Source organism: Typopeltis vanoorti, chromosome 8 (genome assembly GCF_054136105.1).
Source record: "Typopeltis vanoorti isolate ZY-2024b chromosome 8, IOZ_Tvanoo_1.0, whole genome shotgun sequence".
Taxonomy (NCBI): Eukaryota; Metazoa; Arthropoda; class Arachnida; order Uropygi; family Thelyphonidae; genus Typopeltis; species Typopeltis vanoorti.
This window is the reverse complement of record NC_143556.1, coordinates 135,518,799-135,544,893: the sequence shown is the minus strand read 5'-3', so window position 1 is coordinate 135,544,893 and position 26,095 is coordinate 135,518,799. Positions and strand designations below refer to the sequence as shown.

The 26,095-nt window shown below is 35.7% G+C and overlaps 1 protein-coding gene across 1 annotated transcript in view; it reads right to left on the bottom strand.

Moving 5' to 3' along the window:
• LOC150104364 (suppressor of lurcher protein 1-like) overlaps positions 1–26,095 on the bottom strand; it is a 355,061-nt gene that overhangs the window by 15,011 nt on the left and 313,955 nt on the right. The window contains exons 11-12 of the mRNA XM_090396464.1: positions 7,169–7,359; positions 4,925–4,963 (exon numbers count right to left, since the gene is read on the bottom strand). Coding sequence (XP_090252590.1) covers positions 4,925–4,963; positions 7,169–7,359 — 230 coding nt within the window. The remainder of the gene's footprint in view (positions 1–4,924; positions 4,964–7,168; positions 7,360–26,095) is intronic.

Genomic DNA, 26,095 nt, shown 5'->3' with positions numbered 1-26,095 from the left:
AAATTCAGTTTATATACAGCTTTTTGTAGAATGCTATCAGTTGTTCCAAATATCACTTAGCCATCTGCAAAGAGTAAGGTATTTAAATTATTTTCCCCACGAATTCCTTCTTTGTTGGTTAACCATCATTAATTTACATTCCAAATAATGTTGAATGATGGATTGGATAAAATGAAAAAAAAAAAAAAGAAAAAGATATAAACCTAAAAATTGCAAAATATTTAAAAATAACAGGTGTAATTAACTCTATATTTAAACCAAACCTAGTTCAAAAACAAACCAGGCTAAAAGTATACAATCGATGAGACCTCCCAGTCTTAATGTATGGAAGCGAAATCTGGACAATAAAACAAAAAGACAAACAAAGATTAACAACAGCAGAAATGAAGTTTATGAGAAAAACTGCAAAGTAAACCCTATTTGATCACAAAAGAAACGAAGAAATTATGAAAGAATTAAACCAATAACCAGTAATAGCAAAAATTAAAAAATATAAACATAAATGGATGGAACATGTTTTATCCCATGCATGAAAGAATGAAAACAGAAAGATTACCAAAGAAAGCCTTAAAGTACAAGCCATTAGGAAAAAGAAAACCAGGATCGTTGAATCTCTTAAGAGATTCAATGATGAATTCTAAGGCCGGAACAGGCCACGCTAGGCCTAAATCCTTGATACGCATGATGATGATGATAACATTGGAGAAAGGAGCATGTCTAAGATCCCCTATTACTTAAACGTTTCGGTTCTGTTCTACCTCTTGTGATGCTTATTTTTGTTTTCTCATATAGGCTGTAGAGTGGTTTTTAGTATATCAAAGAGTTTTATCTGTTTATCTTATCAAAAGTTTTTTTATGAGTTATGAATGCTAGATGCATTTTTAAGTTTAAATTCTTTTCTTTCCTCATTTGGTAGTTTTCAGTTATTGCATATTCTTTCAGTGTTATATATTTTGTTATTCAAGTGTGAAATCATCAGTCAAGTTTATTTACTGCTTATTTTATAAGTTGTATTGGGTTCATTTATTTTTCTTGGTGATGTTCTATTCTTTTAATGATTCATTTAATTCTCCTGATGCAATGTTATTTCGGAGATTATTATCAGTTACATTTTCTAAAAAATATTTTAAATAGTGATCCTGATTGTTTATTTCCATTCCAGAGTTTATAATAAAAATCTGTCCATTGCTGGTCAATCTCCCCCCCCCCCCCCCAATATCTGTTGTTTCTTTCTATATTTAAACTTTGTAAATCTGGAAAAAAAACACGTGATGAGGAGATATCACAAGAAAAGCTTCGGAAAACACTACAATTTATGGGATAAATAGAATATTTTGCCTCTAGAGCAGTGCATATTCTGAATTTAAATTGCAAGTAGCACAGGCTGATGCCAGGAAATTATATTCCTGTTTAATCTTTTATCCAGCTGTAAGCAAACAAAGGTTGCATGTGAACTATCTTTACAACTAAGCTACTTGTATATATAGAAGCTAATAACTTCACATTAATTGGCTTAGTATCCCATAATGCAAAGTACACATCCTTTTGGGCATGTGTAATGCATAAAGGATTAAATGTGAGTAGAATTTCTTGGCATATTTCATTTAAGCAGATGATTTGATGCGAAATCAGATATTAGCCACTATCTTCACTTATTTGTGATTATATCTGATTCATATTATGAAAGAAAGTGGTAATCTCAAGGTTTGATGCCAAATGTAACTCTTTATTTTGTGCAGATGATGATATGCCACAACAAATCTAGAAATCTCCAGGATTTTTTAACTAAATTTAATAACACCTGTAACGAATTTGGCAAGAAAATCAGCAATATAAAAGACCGAAACTATGAAAACAAGCAGATTTTTTCGCACCAACAAGCTCAGGATAGAAACAGATGGAGCGTCTTCTATGGCAGTGAGCTGTTTCAATATGGAATAAGAGAGAAATTGGCCAAAACACTAAACAAGGCAGTGTTAAAATTGTTTTAACTTATGGATCCGAGAGTTCAGTTAGAAATAACAGCTGATCAAATATACGTCCTCAATCTTGAATGCTGACTTCACATCATTGGCATTCAGAAACGTAAGCAAAGGTAATCGAAAGTGGTATGGTCACTTGAGGATACATATTAGGAATTGGATGAAATTTGAGATCCACTAATGGGAAGCTGTATATTTTATTGGTGTATTACAAGAGGCAGGGATCTTGCGGTGATGATCAGTAGAAATTTGAAGTTAACAGGACATATCACAAAGGTAGTGAAGGCAGCCCAGAGTAGCATATTAACTAGGAGTTGGTGATTCCATTCTAAAAGACCTGATCAGACCACATCTGAATTATTATGTTCATATCTAGTCAACCAGGATTTGAAGTGGATGAAGTAATAACCTTGGCAAGTAGAGGCTGATGCAGAGGCGTAGCTATGCAGGGGCGGAGAGGCGATCCGCCCCGGGCGGCACTTTGAACCTTTTTGAACTTTTGCAGTTAATTCTAGAATACAGTCTCGAGAACTCAGTTTCACATATTGTAATACTACTGCGAATTTTCCTCACAACTGCTGTAAGTGTTGCTAGTTGTGAGAGGAGTTTTTCTAAATAAAATTGATTATGAATTACGTATGTTACTATGAAATAGACTTCGCCAATGTCATCGACGATTTTGCTAACAGAAAAGCAAGAAAAATAACATTTTAGAATGTTGAATTAAAGTTTTACTTCAAAAATAAACATAGTCTTTTAATTTATTTCCCTATACGTCGTTTTGCCTTTTTGTAGTATTTTTGGTGTGTATTGAGAGGGGCGGCAAAAGCTCTAGCTACACCACTGGGCTGATGACAAAAATGATATCAGAAAACAGTAGGGTTTAGTATATAAAAGATGAGGGGATGATATGATTTAAGCTGTTGAGAGAGCTATTTACCAGATTGATACTAGGAAGATTTTTTGTAAGAAGGTGGTTGAACCATGGAGAGCGGTAAGAGTGCAGACAGTGAATGAATTCAAAGAGTGGCATGATAGACAATGGTTTATGATGAGCCTCCTGTGGTGAGTCTTGTGACTTGGTGAAAGTTCTGACTATAAATGTAAGTTTCTTATGTTGTAAATATACTTACTGTCTACAAACTAGCATTGAGTATTGCACTTTCTTCAAATTGACTACTACTTACAGTGCAAAATGGATCTGCTGTACAGTACTTGCATTCTTTCATATAAATAACTAAAGGGTTAATGTCAGTTTCCTCTGTCTTACATCTGATGATGTTTTAAATGAAACAACCAGTACACAGTGATGTTACAGACCTACTGTGTATATAAACTTTGTTCATGTTCTTTCAGCTCTCTTAAATTCATTTTTTTTTTTTTTTGACTTTCTGAAAAGTAATTCTATGCTCAGGTATCAGTTTGTGTTCAACACTTCTAATTATACACCCTCTCAACTCTGATCGCGTTATGTATCAAGTCGTCTGTCATCCTTACCTTCAAAAATGCACACTGACATGTCAAATTAATAAAATCATCTTTAATATAATTAATTAAATTAATGTTTGTGTTTAGCTTAGTTGGTTAAAAGGAGTGATTCCATTATCAAAATAGCTTTACTTTTTCAAATCAATAACATTAACCAGTGACATGAGAAGAGGATTCAATTCAACTTTCATGTAAAAGCAATTTAATGAGATATTTTGCTTACCATCATGTTAGAATTTGTTCTGTCATCATGGAAAATTGTGAAAGATTGTTGTCTGATTTACAGCACTCATTTAAAAGAATTATTTTAGATTACATGTAGTATTTACTCATTCATCATATAAATATTTTATGAATATATAAATTGAAGTCGAAGAAAGATCTTTCATGGAGGTGCCATGAAATATCATGGCACTAAATATCAAACTTACAGATTATCTTGACAGCTGGACAGGTATATGTATATTGTACCCTTTGTTTTAAAGTTCACAATATTGTACGCTTGTGTACGTTATGTTTTGTACCGTGGAATAAATGGAGTGATGTGGCGTTTCCAACAGAATCTTAACAGTGAAAAGACATTAAGAAGTGTATGATGAGAATTAAGAGTATGTCACGTGCATACAGTTAGTAAGAGAGAAAAAAGTATATTAAGTGACATCTCTAAGGAGTTCAAGGATGCATCATTGCATATGGCAAACCTGCTATCTTCTGGCCAGTAATAGTATTTTTGTCCATTATTTGCATGTTTGTTCTGGGTGATTTGCCGGTATGCAGGATGAAAACCCCTTCTATTTTCATGAGAGATTACGTAGCTTACTTTCAATTGAGAAAGCCCATATGAAGATCTGTATTCAGTTCTTTTCCATTCTAAGGGTGCAACGTTCCTTCATTCTTTCAGCTGTGCTACGGAAGCGTTGGAATCACTAAAATCCTCCCCCTCCTTCTTTGCTTATTGAATTATTTTTTTTTTTTTTTTAAGAATTTAATAAATTTAATTTTCAGTTAAATTTCATTTAATAGCAGATTAACAAGCTTCTTCCAAACATTTTTAAAATATATGCTAAAGAGTAATCCGATTTCTCATTAAATTTTTTGAATGGAGAACGCTGCACATACCCGAATTCGTTACATAAAGAAGCTTCTTAAAATCACACCTTCCATACATAGAAAGAGAGAAATGCCTATGCTTACATGTGCTAGTGATTTATGTACAGTACAATTCTGAAAATAAAGTGTCCTGCATCTGTCAAAAATATAATACGATCTCGGTAGAAACCTATTTCGGACAGCCTATTCCTGATTTTAGTTTGGGAAGTACCTGTGTTCTGTTTCGTTAATATATCTGGAAATAACTTTTTTCATTTCATTTAAACATGGACATGCAGGTTATAATATATTAGTACTTAATCCAAACTTCATATCATTAATAAAGTCCTCAGTGTTTCACTCACCAGATTGAGAATCCTGCTTTCCACTTACTATACCGAAGTCTAAAGAAATTTAAAACAGAATTAGACATATGAACAATACTATCAAGGTTTTTAACTTGATATTAATTCATGATTCAAGTTAGTAACTGCAAAAACCAGACAACTTAATAGAAGTCAAGATATTAAAAAAACATTGCGTTAATGGCACGGATAGATTGAGGTGCCTTTTTCTTATTGGAGAGCCATCTGGCGTCTCTCCGTAGTTGGCAGGTGCATTATCATAATATTATACTGCTCTTCGAGTTTATACATTCGAAGTAAAACAAAGAAATCATCTCATTTAGTGGTCTTCTCACACCACTGGGGGATTTCCGTCTGAAACAAGTGGTGGATGAGAAGATTAGCGACGACCAAACGTTCTCATTACATGGCAAGGAGTTTTCTTTTTTTTAAATATATATATATATATATATATATATATATATATGATTCCAAACATGAGAGGCCGAAGAACACATCATGATGTTTGTGTGTGGAGACAGGTGATGATTGAGAAAGAAGTTTGACATTTTTCTTTAAGAGTTTTTCTTGCAGGTTGTAGTTGTTTGGGAATATTTAGTGAGGAATACTATTCCAGAGGACAGAGATAGCTGGAAAAAAAGAAGAGAAATAGATTGGGTGTGACTACAGTTGCACTGCAAAGGAATGCTGAGCAGCTGCTGCTCTTTTTTTTTTAATAGAGCCAAACAGAAAGGAGAAATGACCATTGAAATACCTATATAATAGAGGAGGGAAGTTGAAACATTTCAAGGATTTGCATAGAGTGCTGGTATAGTTGGCCGAGTGGTTAATGTATTTGCTCTCTCTCTCCAACCAAAATGCTGCATTTTCGAATGCCGCCATGGGCGTTTGTCTGTAATGGTCATTATTCATTCGTACAGACAAAATATATACTCTCCCAAGATGGACTGTTCACCATGAGAGAAGTAGACTCAACCCCCCAATTAGGGGCTGACATGACTTCCTCAGCTGTGAGAGAGCGATCCGAGTCGTACCTCAGAGCAAGCAGGTGGGTGAGTGAGAAATGGTATCGTGAACGGAAGATAATGCCCAGTTTTTTAAATGTTGATCTTGGCGGAAGGTAAGGGTAGGTAGACTGAGATCCCTTTAGTCAGAGGAAAGGTAAGATTGCGTTTTGGTGGCATTGAAGGCGAACAGATTGGCCTCGGCCTACTGAAAGATAATATGGAGATCTATGTTTAAGGCACTGGTTGTAGATGGTCTAGAAGATTGGGATAACGGTAATTTAGTATCAAAGTTACCTGATGTCTCTCCTTCAGTATCCTATTGCTCCAACATTTAACCGTTAAGTGAATGGCCACTTTCGGAAATTTATACAAAGACCATTTTAGAATGCTCTCTCTTGTTGAGTTTCCCTCATTTTTCAGACACTAACACTAAGAGGCAGACGGCTTAATATCGCACATTTTACCATCTCCAAATGAACTGTTGTTTTCGCTTATACAGATTAAATTCAAGACCCCTTCAGTTAATCCTCTAAATTGTCCAGTTTCAGATACTCCTATTTGATTAGTGCATCAAATGAATTTTAGTCCAGCCATTATTTGTATTATATTTATATTATTTTTGTCAAAAAAGGGCAGTTATTAATGATACTCATAACTGGTTTTAAACAAGTGCTCGACAGCGTGACTTTATGCTAGAAATGAAAAGTGTCAGATATAATGCCGTTTACTACTGAACCAGTCATTTGTGTTTTCACGTACTTGTAGTGAACAGGAATGATTTCTCGGTCTGTTTGATAAATTTAGAATTGAATAGCGATGTTACTTTGTCACTCATGAAAAAATATTTCTGATTGGTAATATTTACCTCATGAATTAATGAGTAATCTCTTAATGGTATGCATAGAGAGATGAGTGCTAAACTGGTTTAGAGAACTGAACAAATATTAGTTTACAAATTGTATGTAAATTGGTTACACTGAAAGCAGCTCTATTCACTTGTGTGAGAATACTCGATATACCTGTATAAATCACCCCTATCAAAAAAGAAATCCATTTTTTAAATTTCGTTCTACTAGTCTGGAAGTATTTGATCTGCCTCTTTAGGATTGAAGAAATCTCCAGAAACATTCTAAATTCTGAAGTATTAGTTCATCTACATAAATAAACTGATATTCTTAAAACGACACGCTCTCATAATATTTAAAAGAGACTTAACAGCGTTGCAAAACAATCTTACTTGTAACGAATCGGTAGATAGCCCTGAATCCTTTAACGCTGGGCGCAGATGTGTGGCTACGGAACTCGACCACCATCGACGGACCATTGGACATGAGCTGAGCAGGTAATTTGTTCCCACAGAAGTTGTCAACTCTTTCTTTCTGTCCGTTAATTGTGATGAAGACCATCACTGCATCCACTCCATCGCACCTATGAGGAAAAGACATGAACGTCATGCTAATATTTTATTGTCTTGATGGTGAGAAACAAAATATTTCACGTAATGTTTTTACTTGAAATAAATGGATAAAAATGTTCCTCCTTTTCACAAGGCGAGTACTTTGTTCTATTAGTGTAAGTTTTACGATCTATCGTCTTCTGTTTTTTCATCGTTTCACCCTTGGGTGTATTGAGTTCTCGGTTAGGACTTTATTCGCATTTAAGTCCAACTGTTTCACATCTCTGTTGTAATCCCCCCCGTATACTTAAGGATGAGTGCATTATGTTCGTCGATTATGTTTTGAGAAGGAAGATAATTGCGTGTTTTGGTCATGTCTGGAGAACAGATGACCTTTTAATCAAAGGACTCATTAGTAAAATTGATAATAAAGACCCAGAACTCGATAGATGTGCTAATGAGAGATTTACGACAGCGTCAGTTGTAGAGTCCTCGATTCATTGATAGGATTCGGACCCAGGTGAGATTTCACGAATGACCCACGGAGACTGATTCTAGAATTTTTATACGCAGAGTTCTGCGGCTAAGAAGGTTGGTTCCACCACGAAAAAGAAATAAAAAAACACGTAGTTTAAGGAGAAAAATCGGCAAATAGTTTTAAAGGAAATCGTGAAAGCATATGGATGATGACGGGAACTCATTCTCTAAGATTTCTATTTTGGAGAAGATGGGCATTGATTTATTTCTGGATATCAATAGAGCGGTACCCTGGGACACACGATATCTACTTGAAGAGACCCTTGTTAGACGAGGAACTATTTAGGCGATACTCCCTCACCTAGTAATTTCGGATGAAACAGTTAATTATATCCTCTCTTGAAAATAAATATAGAAATAATGTTGCTACTTCATCTGTTTCTCTTCTGAACAGAAGTGGCTGCGGCTTAAAATATGGACGCACTGCTGTGTGGTAGGCAATGTTCCCTGCAACTTGCATGCACGAGACTCGATGCATTCTCTTTCACAAGGAACTGGAAACTAATAAAGTTTTTTTTTTCTTCTTTCCCTCAATCGTAGTATTAATGCAGAAGCAGTAGATCAGTAAGGTGCGATTTGTTGAAACTTTTAAGTTTGACCCTGCTAAGATGTCAAAAGATTGGCGAAAGACAATAACGACTAAGAAACTTAAATAGCAGGAGGCTTTAAGTTATTGGGGCTAACTGTGAATTAAAATTCGAACTTCATTTTTTTTTTTTTTTTTTTTTTAATTCTGGGTGCGTATAATTCAATTTTATTTTATTTTATTTTATTTTATTTTTTTATGGAATGTCCCACCCTCTCTTATCCAGTTGGTGCTTAGATATTTTGTGTCCCTGGCTTAGAATGCAGTGTTACTTAGGAGAAAAAGTAACAAATATGCTTGAGACGAATTTCTTATCTCTCAAGATTCGACTTTTCCTGCGAAATCTCTTCAATGGCATTTGCCCACAATACGATCGCATGTGCAAGCTAACTGCGACTTTTAATTACACGAGAAGCTTTTCGATAGCGTCGAATATTTGTTTATTAAATGAAAGAAACGGAATTGAGCTTTTGCTTTCAAGTATCGCGAAGTGTTCAAAAAACTTCACGGAAATTATTGCTGATATTATTAAAAGACTAACTCGGTAAGAATTTTCAGTTGAACTTGCATTCATCAGCCACAGCAGCACAGGAAGCAAATCGAATTGGTGGGCGAACGAAATGTGCCTCCACTAGACTGTGTTCGAGTTTTACCGTTGATGTTTATGAATGCGTAAGTGAGATGAATTTTATCGCCTGATGTGAGACTACCGTCCGAATTGTCTTTAAAAAATTTAAAAAAAATTTAAAAAATGTACCTGTCGTGAGCCTCACTACCGAGCGTCTCCTGCTTCACCCGTTCTTCTTCAACTCGGAAGATTAAAACAATTTTCAAAGCAAAACGACTAAATACCGAACGCAATTATCAGCAGCGGTTTTAATGTTTTCTACGTATGTTCATTATATTTTAATGAAACACTGAGTCAGTGTTTCATTGAAAGATGTGTCGCATCTGCTTGAATCGCTCGGACAATGTTTTTTGCGAACTGTATATAGTAAAGGGATAATAAATTTGATTCATTCATTTAGTATGGTGATTCAACGGCCGTGAGCCCCTTTTACGAGGAGGTACGGCACCAACTCAATTCCCCCCTATTTTTTTTATCCGGGCTCGGCATAGCTGACAAGTCAGACATGGCTTGGAGGGATTGTCTTAAGTATTCTTGACTGTATCCGTGTGTGTTCACGGGGCCGGTTTGCCTACTTGCGGGATGAAAACTCCCAAATAAACTGGGGGGGGGAGGGGACCCTGCTATCCACTCCCAAGATCGGCTAACTTGGCTATGGCTGAGGAAGATCCTTGAGCTCCTCACGTCGTCGACGGGAATCGAACCTAGGACACTCCTTCCCCAGGCATATGGTTGCGAAGCGCAAAGCCACTAGGCTAACTGCGCGGACATAAATTTGATTAAAAGGGAGATTGCTGCATCCACATTGCCTTTTTTTTACAGCAAGAATTCATGAAATAAAAGGAGCTTTATTTATAAAAAAAATTCTGTTGTTTTTTTTGGATATGATATGACAAAAATGGAGAAAACATTTTTTAATGATAGCTAAAAATATTAGTGAAAGAAGTTTTTACTGTGTGTACAGTATATTAGAAGCAGAGGAATTCCTGTCCTATTTAGCAGGAATTTTTGCTTCTATTTTTCATAACTGAAACCTTTCATCGATCTTTCCCTGGGGGAAGGTTTTTTTTTTTGTCACATCTTTTTGGTGAAAATGGCATTGCCGAATACTTCGGGTCAGATGGGGAAGCCGTAATAATATAAACCACGTTTTTTTTTTAAATTATTTATTTAAATTCATTCTATGCGTGTTTATCTTGATAAGTGTTTTTTTTTTTTTTAATAAAAAAATATAGAATGGAATATCTATCTTGCAGTTAGTTTTATTTTTTTAAAGAATCAAACTAATCTTAAATATAGCCGCGGGTCGCCTACCAATGCTCTAAACCTGACATGGCGAACCTATGGCACGCGTGTCAGAGGTGGCACGTTCGAAAATTTTTCTGGCGTCAACGTTTTACAGGTGATATCATTTTATAAATTATTCAAACTTTTTTTTTAATTGTTACGATTTGTACAAGTTAAGTTTTGTTTTACAAGAAAGAAACTAATCACCACATACATAGCCCACTGTAGGAACAAGGCCCGGCAGCTGAAAACTCCACTGATGTCAAGAATCTCTAGCCAATGGCTGAGAGGCATAATGACATGACTCAGCTCATAGAAAACAACTGTGTTTAGTCGCCAAAACTTTTCTATCACTGATATAAAATCTTTTCATTATTTAAAAGCTATTAATTATCTCAAGTTTATGATCTATAATATTTTTAGCATACGAAAAGTCACCAGATGCAACTTTGCCAAACACAAGTGTCATCGAAACATATGATATTCGCTACGCACATCTGCCAGTAGGCAGAAATAATCAGCGACGAGTGTATTATTGTTGCACATGTGCACTGTGTTTTGTTTTTGCTGTAAGTGTGAATTATAAACGTAATTCAATTTAGGCATATAAAAATGTTTTTTTTTTTGAGACTATAAAAAAAAATTATAAGATAAAATAATATTGAAGTTAAAGACGTGACTATTCTGCCTCCAGTTGGTGATAGTGATCGTGCGGTACTCACTTGGGAAGTGACTAAGTTTATGAATGTTCCATTCAGAAAAGGGTACGTGCTGAACTACAAAGTAGGAAATTATGACCAACTGAGTTCAGTGGAATGGGATCGGTTGCTGGATAGAAAGAATATCAACAGTGCACGGGAAGCATTTAAAAAATACTTAAATGATGCGATATCAGAATGTGTCCCGAGAGTTCGAAGAATAAATAGAGTAGCAGTCAAATGGATCTGTAATCTTATTAAGCAAGAGATTTAAGAAAAGGACGATGTGGAAGGAATACCGTGTGCATAAGGATGACGTCCGTTATAAACGGCAGGCTAGAATAGTCACAACTGTTGCACGGAAAGCAAAGTCTGAATATGAAAAGAAACTGGCTCTGCGTGTTAAAACTATGATAACCCACAAGAATTCTATCGATATGTTGCAAGTAAAAGAAAGAATGAATATGAAAGAATAGCTCTTCTAAATTCAAATGGAGTGAGGGTTACTGATGCAGAAGAGGTTGTCCAGTTATTGAGTGCCCATTTCGTTAAAAGCTACAACCTGGTGAACGCAACATTGAGCTCACTGTAACCTCTTCACTAAGTGAAGAAACGCAGGTGTGTGAGGCCGAAGTATTACAGTTGTTGCACAAACTGAATAAGAATTCAGCAATAGGGACTGATGGGATATCAGCACGTGTGCTAATATAAGAGCGTTCAGCCGAACTGGCCATTCCTTTGACCAGGTTGCTTAATATGAATCTCGGAACAGAGAAGTTTTCGCAGGAATGGAAGGAATGTATGGTAATTCCATTGCACAAAGGTGGGGAAAAGATCGATGTGTCCAACTATCGACCAATTAGTATCTCAGGAGTGGTGGTGAAGATTTTTGAAAAAATTAGTTAGGGCCCGCATTCAGAAATGGGCTGACAGTGAATCTCTACTTTGCAATGAACAACATGGGTTTACTAAGGGAAGATCATGTTTTAGCAACTTTCTCACATTCTATAACAATGATACCATTGAACTAGATAAGGGGAATGGACACACCATGATAATTTTGGATTTTGCTAAGGCTTCTGACAGAATACAGCATGGAAGACTGTTGCATAGATTGGAGAAAATGGGTTTGGATTATACGATATTACCATGGATAAGAGGATGGCTCATTGACAGATATTAAAAAGTGGTATACGGGGGATCTGAGTCTGGATGAGATAAAAGGGTAGTACTGCCCATAACCAGCACAAAGATTAATAATAATAATAAATAAATAAGTGGTGTACCACAAGGATCAGTTCTTGGTCCACTGTTATTCAATCTGTACATTAATGATATTGGGAGGGATTTGACAAGCGACATACAGTTATTTGTTGATGATGCAAAGATAGGTAGGGTAATCAGGAATGCTGCTGATATGCAGTCTTTGCAGAATGATTTGAATAGACTGGAATTTTGGGCATGGGAAAATGGGTGTCAGTTCAATGTTAGTAAATGTAAAGTTATTCACTTCAACATGATTAGATATTCAATGTCATATTATATTGGTGGGATTAGGCTAGAAGAAACTGATGAGGCTATGGGGGCTATGGATCTTGGAGTGTTAATAGATAGTAAGTTGAAGTTCAGGGGCCATGTGGTAAAGATTGCAAATACAACTCAAAAGATAAATGCAATGTTGAAACGAACGTTCACATGTAAAGATAAGGATGTTATTTTGCCTCTTTATAAGGCCTTGATAAGACCTCACTTGGACTATTGTGCGCAGGTCTGGTCTCCTGGTTTCTGTTGTGATTCTGATATATGGAAGCGAGTACAAAGGAAGTAAAAATGATATCAGAAATGTGGAGTACTGATTATGAAGAGAGAGAGAGATTGAGAATTTGTAGACTGCAGACACTAGCAAACAGGAGAAAGAGGGGTGATATGAGTGAGCTTTACAAACTTCTGAAAGGGTCAAACAGGATTTCAAATGATGGAATTTTTCGATTTATGGAGGGTGGGGCACGTGGGCCTCCTTGAAAGCCGAAAATGAAAGCTGCTAAGAAGGGAGTGAGGGCTAGATTTTTCTCTCATAGGGTGGTGCATGATTGGAATGGATTACCATTGGATGTAGTGAGTGCAAGCAGTGTGAATGAATTCAAAAATAAGTATGATAGCTGGTGTGTGTAGTCCTCCCTCGATGAGTCTCTGACTCCCTGGAGGTCTCTCTTAATAATAATATCTTTAATTTTATTTTCTTTTATTGTGCTTTAATCAAGTAAAGCGATTATGAGATTGCGCACTGTAATAACCTGAAATTTGAAAAACTTGAAAAACTTGTCTGATTGATTTTTATTAAAAAAAATCAGAATTATTGTTTACTTTTTTGCTGATGTTAAAAACTGCGTCTTCAAATTGTGTGGTCGTATGTGGCAGCTAGAATGGTAGAAAGACTTTTAAGTAAAAATTCCATCATTGAATTTTAAATTTATTCAATCTTACATGACTTACAATAATCACTCTTTACAATATTCTTTTATTTTATCGCTCTAGTGTGATTTTTGATTATTAGAATCTCCCAATACTTAAAAGATACCAAATAATGATATGCTCCCCAAAATTTCGGTTAGCATGTGAGAAAATTTTGCATCTAAGATTTGGAGATTTTGGCACGCACGGTTAAAAAGGATACCCACCTCTGCTCTAGACCAAACGTGTTACTTTTCCAAGCTTCATGTCTCTAGTGAACAAAGCTGCGTTTCTCACATCGGGGTGATTAAACTCATCTACGGCTTGAAGGTTTTTTTTAAAGATCATCCATTGCCAGTGGGTTGAACAGCGATGACACTGTCCACACTGAATAAATACTTAAAGTACTAGACTAAAACATCGCCGTTACCAATGTATTTTATTCAGTTTGGCAAATGCGATTATTTCTGCAAATCTGAGCATCAAACTAACCATTGTCATATTCATGGTAATGGAATTCTTCGTGAAGTATTTTTTTTTGACGATTTTCAATACAATTTATGGAGGTGTTTCTGTTTTGTTACCGATCGTAATACGTGACTGTGAATCCATTTCTGGCCTGGAAACATTCCGCCTATAGAAGTGGAAGTCAAATGTGTTACGAAGTCTTTAAACCGAGGTGGTGTACGATTACAGTAGCTATTAAGAACGCCATTAAACAAAGTTTAACTCTTGAACAAGCACGTAACAGTTTGCTTTAATGACATGCAAGTCGATTCACGGGAAATGGAACGAGCTTTAACAAAGTATATTCGTCACGTAATGGCCAGCGTCTTTATTCGAAAAAAAAAAAAAAACTTTTTTCTTTGCTGACATTAAATAAAACGCCGAAGATGTTGCGCTGTGTATATGTAGCATTCAGTAATACCATTGATGTACGCACTTTCAAGATGTAGCAACTCTTGACTTCCCATCTGATTGTAAACCACGTGCATTTATGCCTCTTTAGTTACGCCTGAAGAGGAAAAAAATCTGCGTTAATGCTTGACCAGATTTAATTTTTGGGTTTATGAACTGATATGCTATTAACGCAACAGTTCTTTACCATTTTCGTGTTTTGCACTCGTTCCCAATTTTTTCTTTGATTTAACAAAATTGCCACGCTATACGTGGCCATTAACTGATCTCAGTTGCATGAATAGAATTTTGAACAGAGCTTCTAAAATATTTCAGAGACGAAATTTGATAACAGGAAATTCCCCTACGAATACCTCTTATCTCTAATTTGGACAAATTACATGTTCAGAATGACCCGTTTTTTATTTGATTAAAAAGTTCTTTGTTAGTTTATATTTTTAGTTTTATTAAGACGACCGAACTGTTAATATGCCTGCTCAACGTTCTAAGTAGCAGCTATCAGTAAATTGCCATCAAATTCATTCATGTCGGAAATTTTTATGTACATACTTGTATTCAAATATTACGCGTTCTGTGTCAAACATTAGTTGATATTATTTATTTAATCACGAATCAGTGTACTGCGATAAAGTAGGATTTTTTCCCAATAAAAAATATTAATTTTAATGTTTTTATTTTGGTTGTTTGTTTGCTTCATTGTTACTTCATGATATGAAAAGATGAACTACATTCGTATTAACATACTGAAACAAATGCAACAACAACAACAAAAAAAAACACGAAATAATAAATAAATAAATACGAAGGAGAGTTCTCATTTCGTTATCTTTCGATAACAAAATCATAATAAATGCCTTTAGTGTTCTGACCGCTGTAGGAAAAACCCCAACGTTCCTTTTAATTTTTTTCTTGGTAATTTTGAGAATCCATGATATGCGAAGCGAATTTGTCATTCTTGTTGCGCGCGTTGCCACTACTGCCATCTAGCGGGCCAAAGAGCAAAATCTACGTTTATTATGTTTGGAGTGGTAAACAAATGACAGTATCCTTCACTTTACTCATTCCATCTAAAATCAGCACATATTGACAGTATTATTTTCAGAATAATTACAATAAATAAAATTATGTATTTTTTAAATAAGATATCAGAACGAATTCTGCTCGATTATTCTGTTCGATAAATACAGAAGACACGCGTCCTCTATGACCTCGAATTGGTCTGTTGTGCAGTCACTTTGAACACGATATTTGTTCCGTATGCTGCTTAATTTCAGAAATCCTACGTGGTCGTCCACGGACCTCTTTTCCCTGTCCTGTTTGTGAAGGAAACCCTCACTTTAGTCTGAGGCTAATAAGAAAGTAATTTTAAAGATGCATCTGTTCATCGGAGTTTGTACCCTTTGTAAGGAAGAAGTTACTTGAGTTTTCAAGAGACTTCCTAACGAAAGTTCTTCAGTTCATAGACGGGATTCACACCCAGGTCTTTTCGCCCAAACGGGCACATGTTCTCCCGACACTGCACTGCAGAGTTTCTGTTTGAAGAATGCTTTTTACCGGTTTAGAAATGTTTAGTCGGTGAACAAGCACACTGCTTTCTTGTGAGTCGTAACGAAACTTTGTGAGCAGACTATTTATATCGTTGTAATATCCATATCGTGAACTAAAACGAATTTTAGTTCACGGTATGAATATTACAACGAATCTGGTATTTTGCATGCTGTGAGGTGGGCTTTTTTTCTACCTGATTACTTAACGAGATTCAAACTTGTTTTCCCATTATTCAACCAATTAAAGATACCACTAGTGCGGCGATACAAAAAAAGAAAACTTTCTCATTGTTCTGTACTAGCTAAGAGGATATGCATCTCGAAAATAATTAATAAACGGAAAAGACAATTACCATACGGATCAAAATATTTCAAATGAAGTAATTACATGGTGAACACAATTTTAAATTTAAAAATTCACTGCTATTGTCCACAGTCAAGAGACAGAAGAACTTAATCCGGCGGAGAATTTTACAGCAGTGTAATTATGAGCAATCGTCAAAAACTAAAATTTTCAACTCACTAATTGGATTTCATTTCTTGCTGTTAGCACAGTCCGGTTTAATTGTAGCCATGGAATGCGATTCTACTTATTATATATATACAGTGGCGCACCCAGAGAGGGGTCCTGGCCCCTCCAAAGAAAAAGGAAAAAAACACTAGAAAATTTTTCAAAAATCTTCACTAATTAAATTAAATTTTTTTAAAAATTTAGATTGTGTTGTGTCTTCTATTTCTACAGTACTGTAGTTATCAATTAGCGATCATTGCAGATGTTCAGTCATAGGTCGTATGCGGTGCGTAGTGTGTATTCTCAAATCGTCTACTCAACTCGGGCGTCCTCCAAGATTAAATCCTGAGTGTGCTAATCTATATATATTGCATTATATATTGGCATTCAGAGGCTGCAAGTTTTCACGAAACACCAAATTATTATCTGATAGATCACTTTGTTTTCTCCTCCTGTCGCTTAAAATCAGCGAATTCAAATCAAATTGATACACTGTTTTTCCATATCTTTCAGGATTACTATAATTAATGTTAAAAAAATGAGTATTTCCCTCTCTCAAGATAGAGCTCCATTAGCAAATATACGTAAAGCTTGCGTCGTAATCATTGGTGATGAAATAATTTTGTTGCACAAATGAGCCTTCATCGGAGGGGAAATACCACTTACCTCTCAAGCTGTATTTCCAATACTAACTGTTCAGTACACTCATCACCTGACCTAAAATAGTTTTTAGTAGTTAAATGGTCATTTTTATTTTTTTATCATTAGATATTTCGCTGTATTGCATCAGTTCTCATTCCCACTGGTTTTGTATTACGTAAGAGTTGCTGTTATTTGCGTCAGAATTTTTTATGCTATAAATAGACAGCAAGAGCTCTTTTTCACATTTTCGTGCTGAGATCGTTATGTCTAGTTACGTGTAGTTACCACTTCGCAGAAAAAGCGTAATTCAGGCTTTGAATAGAGAAGGCTATTCCTCTCGTGATAAAGTTAAAAGGGTATCCTGTAGTCCATCTGCTGTTAAAAGTGTAGGAAACCGCATCTGTTGAAATGAAGAAGGGGACAGCCACAATTAACAAGGGCTTCTTTTTTAGGGCACCTGGCTATCAAAAAGAGAGAGAGAGAGATTGGCTTGGTTAAATTGACGCAAAGAGCATGCCAAATGGACCCCTAAATAGTGGGAGAAGAGCTTTTTTTTTTTTTTTTTTTCTGACGAGAAAAGTTTAACCTTCTGAGCGCCGACGGCAGACAAACAGTTCGAAGACGATTAGATAAAAATTCAATTTTGACTATTGACTGGTGTCAATAGTCAAATTCTCAGCCAATCAGATAATCTGGTGCTGCATGTTGTATCATGGTGTTGGTCGCTTGCATTTCACAAAAGGTTCAGTGAATGCACAAGTGGACCAAAAAAATTTTAGAAGAATTGCTGCCTACTATTAGACCACTTTACCCGTAATGAGAAACTGCATCTTTCAGGATGACTCTGCCCCCTTGTCATAGGGCAAAAAGTGCAAATAATGCTGTTATAATTCTAAAATGTACCATACGAACTGAATTTAGTACTTAAAAACGCTTTAGTTTTTGTTGCAGGTATTAAGCGACTCAATAAACATTCGATTCTGCAACTACCGTGGCCAGGAAACAGTCCAGTCTCAATCCTATTGAGAATTTATGGTATCAAATGGAGACTGAAATACACAAGAAGAAGCCTAAAACACTTCGGCAGCTCCAAGAAGCCATTATAAGAGTATGAACCATGAATTAATGGTTGCATCAATCATGAAATTGATTTTGTCTACGCCCCGCCGATGCCAAGTTGTAATAAAGACAACCCATGAAGTACTAAACAGCGAAACATGAATTTTTAGCTTTGAATGTTAGTAAAACTGTGTAGCTGAACTAAATTGATACCGGTATTTATTTTTCAGTGAAAATATCATTGTCCACTCCATTTTGAAATATTTTTGAATGTATCAAGTTTGTTGTCATTTTCACTTATCTTGTACTAAAAAGAGCCAAATATTAATCAAAAATAAATAAAAATGTTATATTACCTTCTTCATTATTTGGGACAATTATTGTGTTATTATCCATTTTCAAATAGGCATTCGAATTTAATTACAAACAAAAAAAAAAAAAAAAAAACCATGGTTACAGGGTTACGCGGTTTTTATGAACTCGTGTATGCCACTTGCAAAACACTTATTAAGTTTCTCTGCAGCCACAAGTCGTTTCTGAGATGCTGATCATGCTTAATTTGTTTTAGGTGATTTTGTATTAGATGTATTTTGTATTAATCTGTATTAGGTGATTTTGGCTTGCCGATACCAGATTGCAATAAAGGAGGACCCACGAAGTACTAAACAGCAAAAGTGAAATTTTAGCTTTGAATGTTAGTAAAACTGTGTTAGGAAACGTTTTTCGGATTAACTGTAGTATTTCTGGATAGCTAGACTAGATCGTTAGTGGGTTTTATTTTTTAGAGCGTATATTTTATGACACGTAATGTTTAGGAAATAAAGTGTGAACAACATATAAAAATAAAAGTTTCTCTACTTGTACTGCTAAATGACTCATAAAAGCGAGACTACAGAAAGAAAGAAAGCGGAATAGTTTTGTAATTGAATGTAGCGGACGTGTGATTACCGTAATCTTATTTGTCTTTGTGTAATTATCATTATATTATATATCGAATATTGTATTCAAAAACTATTTTTCATTTGATTGGTTTTGCGCAAATTTTTATTTTATTTATTTTCTTTTTATAACATTTGCAGCTTTTCGCTGAGTATCAATCCAGATATGAGAATTAACGATGGAGAAATCATTTCAAGAAAGTTTTAGTATCTTTTGAACTTTACCGTGATTTTAACTTCTTGTTCGCTTTCTTTGAAGCAAATAAACAACTCAATTCAAGTAATTTTAACTTCCTTATTATGCGGAAACGGGAAAGAAGAAATTTGTAGACGTGCTGTTTGAATAGTTGAAGCGTGCAGTTTTTGGGCAAGACAATGAGGAGTCCTTCAGAGGCAGACGGATAGAAATGAACCAGCAACTGTTGTTCTTGCAGTTGTAGAAGACGGTAGAGAAATGGTAATGGCTAATTCTGAAGACCATTGTCCATTAAAGTACCTGTGGAATAAGGCAGCAACTGAAAATCTGAGAGAGGGTCATCAATTAATCTGGTTGCACTCTTCTGGACAGCATCGAGCAATGCTAGCGAGGTTTTTTGCCATCCCAAATGTGTGAATAGAGTTCCATATTTGGGATTTATACAGTTTTAGTGCACTTATCCTATACAAATGCTAATTTTTTTTAGCGGCTGCAAGAAATTATGAGTGAAAGATTTGTGCCAAGAAAGACTGGAGATCAGGCCAAGAAGAAACATCTGATTGTGTTTTGATATCTGAGCGTTATCGAAAATAAAAGGAAGTGACATAAGATCTTTCTTGCGGTTAATTTCTACAGGATTGTGTTTTAGTAGCGCTGAGATTCACAAGGTTTCCTCATCTCTCTTTTGCTGTTCTTCAAAGATCAGAATTTAAGTCATTAGTTACGAAGGATCTTCTGATGATTGGGCGCTACAAGGTTTTAGGAAGTTTTTTACCTTGGGTATAATATATGTTAAAGATGCCAAGCGATTTTAATCCTGGTTTTACTCCATTTCCCAAGTAAGCAAACAGACAAATAAGTCAAGTTTGCGCCTGCACGTAGCCCAAGTCTAAGTGACCCATAAAGTAGTACAAGTCTAGGTAACTCGTGGTAAAAGTGGAATAAGCTCTGATCACTATTCTTAATTGGGTAATGGGTTTACGGTGATTCTACTGGACCTTGCCAAGGCCTTTGACAGGATTCCACATGGAATTCTAATCAGTAAATTGCAGCATATGGGAATGGACATAGGGTTGGTGAGATGGATAGGAGGGTGGTTGACGGAGAGATATCAGAGAGTGGTTTACTCGGGAGTAGAGTCCACAAGACGGCCTGTGACTAGTGGTGTGCCACAAGGATCTGTTCTTGGACCACTGCTGTTTAATTTGTTCATAAATGATATAGGAAATGATCTGAGAGGAACAATTCATTTGTTTGCGGATGATGCGAAGTTGGGTAGGGCAATAGTGAATGCAGATGACGTCAAAATTTTGCAGGATGATTTGGATAGATTGGAGGTCTGGGCTAAGGAGAATGGATGTCAGTTTAATGTGGCAAAATGTAAGGTTATGCATTTTGGGGTGAAAAGATTGGCGGCAGTTTACTGCATTGGTGGAACCGTGCTCCAGGAAATTGATGAGGCACGAAATTTAGGAGTGTTGGTAGATAAGGAATTGAAATTTAGGGGACACATTGCAAAAGTGACCAAAACAGCTCATCAAATCACTTGGTTGCTGAAGAATACGATGACAAGCAGAGACAAGCAGGTTATTGTTCCTCTGTATCGAGCCTTGATAAGACCCCATCTAGACTACTGTGCTCAGATTTGGTCACCTAGGTTTCTTCTTGATGGGGAGGAGGTGGAGAGGATCCAGAGGCGAGTGACCAAGATGATAGCAGGTCTGTGGAATGAACCGTATGAGAACAGGTTGAGGATTTGTGGGTTGCAAAAATTGGTTGATAGGCGGAGGAGGGGAGATATGATTGAGACATTCAAATTACTGAAGGGTTTCTATAAAATTAATTCAGAAGATATTTTTGAGAACAGGGCTGGTTGTGGGAGGACTAGGGGACATCCATGGAAACTGGGCAAAAGTGTGGTTAGTAAAGGTGTTAGATCTGGGTTCTTTACTTTTAGAGTAGTGAATGAGTGGAATGCGCTCCCTGAGTCTGTGGTGGATGCTGTGACAGTGAATGAGTTTAAGGCGAGGTATGATAGATACTGTATGAATGTCAAATAGTTGTGATGAATATGATTTGGGGCCTCCCTCGATGAGTCCAATGACTCCCTGGAGTTGCCCGTAATAATAGTAATAATAGTAATTAATATTTACCCTTAATGCAAAGCCCATCTCCTTTAGGAGAAATGTGATGCTATACATTAAAAGCAAGGAGCCACTACCCACACCGGTTTCGACCTTTATTGAGGTCTGATCAGTGGGAGCCAGGCTTAGAAATACCAAGGTTAAGTAATACAGAGCTTATAAGTATTTTACCAAAACAAGCTACCATAAGGTGCTTTGACCTTATTAAATAAAAATCTCAGGATGAGAGATAGATGTAGGAAGTTTTGATCATAGCTTATTCCATTTTTATCACACAAAATTTGTAATTAGTAACAAAAATTAACTGATATATATATATATATATATATATATCAGTCAAGCTGTGGTTTCTCCATTGGACAAAAATGTGTGCGGAATATGAAAAGAAATTGATTATTTTCACACTTCCCTATCTGGTATATTTTAGAAACACACTTGTAAATGCGAAGTATGTTTTGCATTATGGGATACCAAAGCAATTGATGAAGCCAACAGCCTCTATATACAAGTAGATTAGTCCTGAAACTTTACAAGAAGTGTAAGCAAATAAACGATTACGCAAGAATATAATTTCTGAGCAAGTAGTACCGCAATTTTTTGGGATATTCCTATTACCATTTCTCTATTTTACGTGACGAAATTAAACACAGTAATAATAGAATAATAGTTCATATTTAAAAGAAAACAAACATTACTAAAATAGATAGTCTTTAATTATTAGTAGTTGTGAGGACATTTAGATTTTTTTTTTTTTTTTTTTTTTTTTTTAAATGTTGGCCGAGTAGTTCGAATTCCACCGTGGGCATGGTACTAACTCATTGAACGTTGCACAAGATCAAAATAATTTCCAGTGAACCAAATTTGCATATTGAGTGGTCGCATCAGTTCCGAGGAACGTCTCATAGCTTAGGTAAGGACGGTATATATATTTTATTATATTCTGTTATATGGGTGTTGTGTCGCACTTCTTATCCATCGGATGATATTACAGTTTTTCATTTGATTTAGCTTGGAACTGGATTGCTTTTAAGACGCAAGCTACTTTAAATGCAATTTATTCGCTGCGTTGGCAAGTAGGGATCTGATCCTTCTTTCTATAGCATACATAAAATTCTATAGGAACGTTCGTGTCAGTGGAGAAATTGAAGTAAGGGATTTAATGTGGCCATGGCGCTCACGCATGTTCTTACTTGATTTTATGTATGGCATAGAAAGAAGGATCAGATCCCTACCTTGTTACCGCAGTCGAATACGCCAAAAAAACTCTGCAGATTAAGCGAGCACTACTTGTTAAAAAGAACTCGCTTTTGAAGATTTGAGAAATGGTCGTTGTTATCCTGACGCACGGTTGTTTGCGAAGGACCCAACTTGTACAAATCCGAGCTTATCTGGGGAGAAGAAAGGAAACTTAACTCGCATTGTTTCCATTTTTATTTTTTTATTTATTTTTTTTTGCGTCCCCAGTGAATTACGCACAGACGGGAGAATAATTTTATTCATTATGTTTATCAATAATGACGACAAACTTTAATGAAGGAAAGAAGATTGTGTGCACGGTCAAGAATAGCTAATTAGTGTGCAGTCTGCTGTCTCATTATACGCGCACTTTTTTAGGAGGTTACAAAATAAAACTTGGGCTAACAACACAGATAGAAAGGGCGAACACGACTTTTCTCATTCATCAAATCTCAAAAAAAAAAAAAAAAATGCAAGAAAATAAGGAGAGGGATGAAAATATGAACGGGCATTACAGTTTCTTCCAAAATGAAATACGAATACAAGAATGTTATTAAGTGACTAGAATGAGCCGAGTGAATTCACAATTTGTTCTTCCTTTTGTGTATTTGAAAGTTGTTTTATTGAAAGAACTATTGGATTAGGAAATGCAGTTCATACAGTGCGACGATGGGCTAACAGCGAAAAATTTCCTCTTACATTCTTATTTAAGAGGAATTTTTTGGGTAGTATGGTTTGAAATTAATGCGTGCTAAAACAACCGAAAATATGAATACACGAATTCCCAAAGTATTGGATAGCCATACAACAGCATACCAAATTTAGCACGAGGAAGGAACGAATATTACTAGTCATGAAAAAATATTCAAAATATGGTGGAATTGTGCCAAAGGTAATAGAGATTAACTTATACTGAGCCATCTAATGGTCGAAAAAAGAAAAACTGCAGGAATTAACAATATTTTATAGGAATTACTTAAAGAAGATGGAGAACCTATTGTTGTTGCAGTTCACAAAATTTGCCAGCAGGTGTGGAACATCGAGAGCTGGCCAAAAATTAGGGCAAAGGTATTCTTATTCCCATTCCAAAAACAGCAAAAAAGTTATTGCTTAACCATAAGTGCAATCATTTTAGGACGACTAGTCTCATCAGCCATACAAGCAAACTATTTTTGGACATCTTACTCTCACCTATTGAAGCAAAAAGTAATCCAAACTTCCAGGTTGGATTTAAAAAGAACAAGAATACAATTGAATCATTGCAAATAAAATGCCTAAAACGTAATAATGTGCCATAATTTTATTGACCTACAGAAAGGCTGATTATATTTGGTACGATACCCTTTGGAAAATTGTGCGACATTATGGAATAATTAGAAAAATAATACAACTGATAGACTTCCTGTACTCGTCTTCTGAAATGATGGATGAAATCAAGGGGAATTATAGCACTCCCTTTCCAGTGAAGCGAGACAGGGGTACACATTATCACCAATGTCATTTAACTGCTTCCTCTAATATGTTGTAAATGAAGCTCTGGAGAATTGTTATATTGGAGTGACAGCAAGAGGAAGAAGAATAATAAAAAAAAACATCTGAGGTTTCTGATGATATTGATCTCCTAGTAGAAAACAAATCATATCTTCAGGAAATCAAAGTACTCTTAAGAAATACAGCTTAACCATAAGTACCCCAAAATTAAAAAACCGTGACATATCTCTGCTTCTGATAAAGAAGGAAATGCCGTGGCAGAAACTGAAAAAAATCACACTGCGAGAAGCACTCATAGAAGCTGATCAGGTTAAATACTAGGCAGTATTTTTAATAAAGATGGAAAAATCAAGACAGGATATTAGAACAAAAAATTGCAAAAGCAACAACAGCACTCCAAAAATTATAATTGCAAACAGAGTATGCTTTATTGACACAATAGTTAATTCAGTACTTCTATATTGAAATCAAACAACCCTCCTAAAAGATGATGAAAAGAGGTTGCTGGCATTTGAAATGAGGTGTTATAGATCAGCGCTTCTTAAACTTTTTCTACTCGCGACTCCTTTTCACCCGAGAAATGTTTACTCGACCCCCGGTATATAGGTATATAAAATAGGCATACAAATCAAACATTTACTGATAATAAATCATAAAGACAATTCTTTAGTATACATATACTTTTATATTTACATAAAGAATTACAAACAATAGCCTCGAATCTAAATTAATTTTTGGTCGTTGCGCGTTCAGAAACCTTTACTGTTGCCAAATTTTTCGTGACCCCCACATTCGGTTACGTGATCCCATTTGGGATCTCGACCCACAGTTTAAGAAGCTCTGCTATAGATGACTCCTAAAGATACCACACACTGATCATGTCACAAATTTTGAAGTAAGACAAAGAATTAGTTGTGATGGACCGGCGAAAGAACTAAGGAAACCACTCATCTGGCTTGGTCTCCGAAACGAAATTCTTGAAGGACTTACTCGAGGAACTGGGAAAAAAAAGAGGAAGATTTAGAATAAACTGGGTAGACAATATAAAAAAAATGGACAGGTGCTTCTCTTACAGAGCTGAAAGCAAAGTGTCAATCAAGGAGGATTGACACTTTGCTGAGCGGACGATTTCTGTGAATAGTACTACGTCATCTCCACTGTGAAAAAATTTTTTTTTAGTGACGTTAGTTAATTTTAAGCAAGTTTTGCTCGTAATGCCCAAGTTATTTTCATGAGAGAATGCGGTAAATCTTACTATGAAAACTTCGATAAATTACCTAACTTACAGTCCCAAGAACTCTGAGGAGGGAGGGGGGGGGGGCATCGAAGACTACGTAATCATTCATGAACTGTAAAGAACTCGAGAACACTTTTCGAATAGTTTTTTTTTCCTTCTTGTACAAATCGTTCGTTATCTTGTATACAAAAAGCGCAGATGCATTTTAATATCGTTAAATTCTCTCTCGCTTAAAATAAGATTGAAGACGATGTTGAATCTTGAGAGGCTTTGTGCTCAGCATTGTAATACCTTTCATCAGAATCGAGTATTCATCCTTAATTCTGATGAAGAAATTCATCAATTTATGAAATCAAAATTGCCGACGCTTCGTTTCACTTTGAGAAAACTTCTGTCTTGGTTTAACTTGAAAAAAATAGGTGGTTGTGTTCTGATTAAATCGGTTAAAAGTCAACTATATGGTGTGAATAAATGTAATAGTGAGGCTTTTAAACCCATTAGTTATAATGGGTTTAATTTAGAAGATCTGCTTATTGCGAAGTAATGATGCATGATTTCTAAGCACTGTTGGAATGGGCAACGCGTTTATTTCGCTTCGTTCTTGCCACAGTAGGAAGTGGCGAGGGGGGGGGGGTGACCGAAATGAACGAGAGAATCGAATC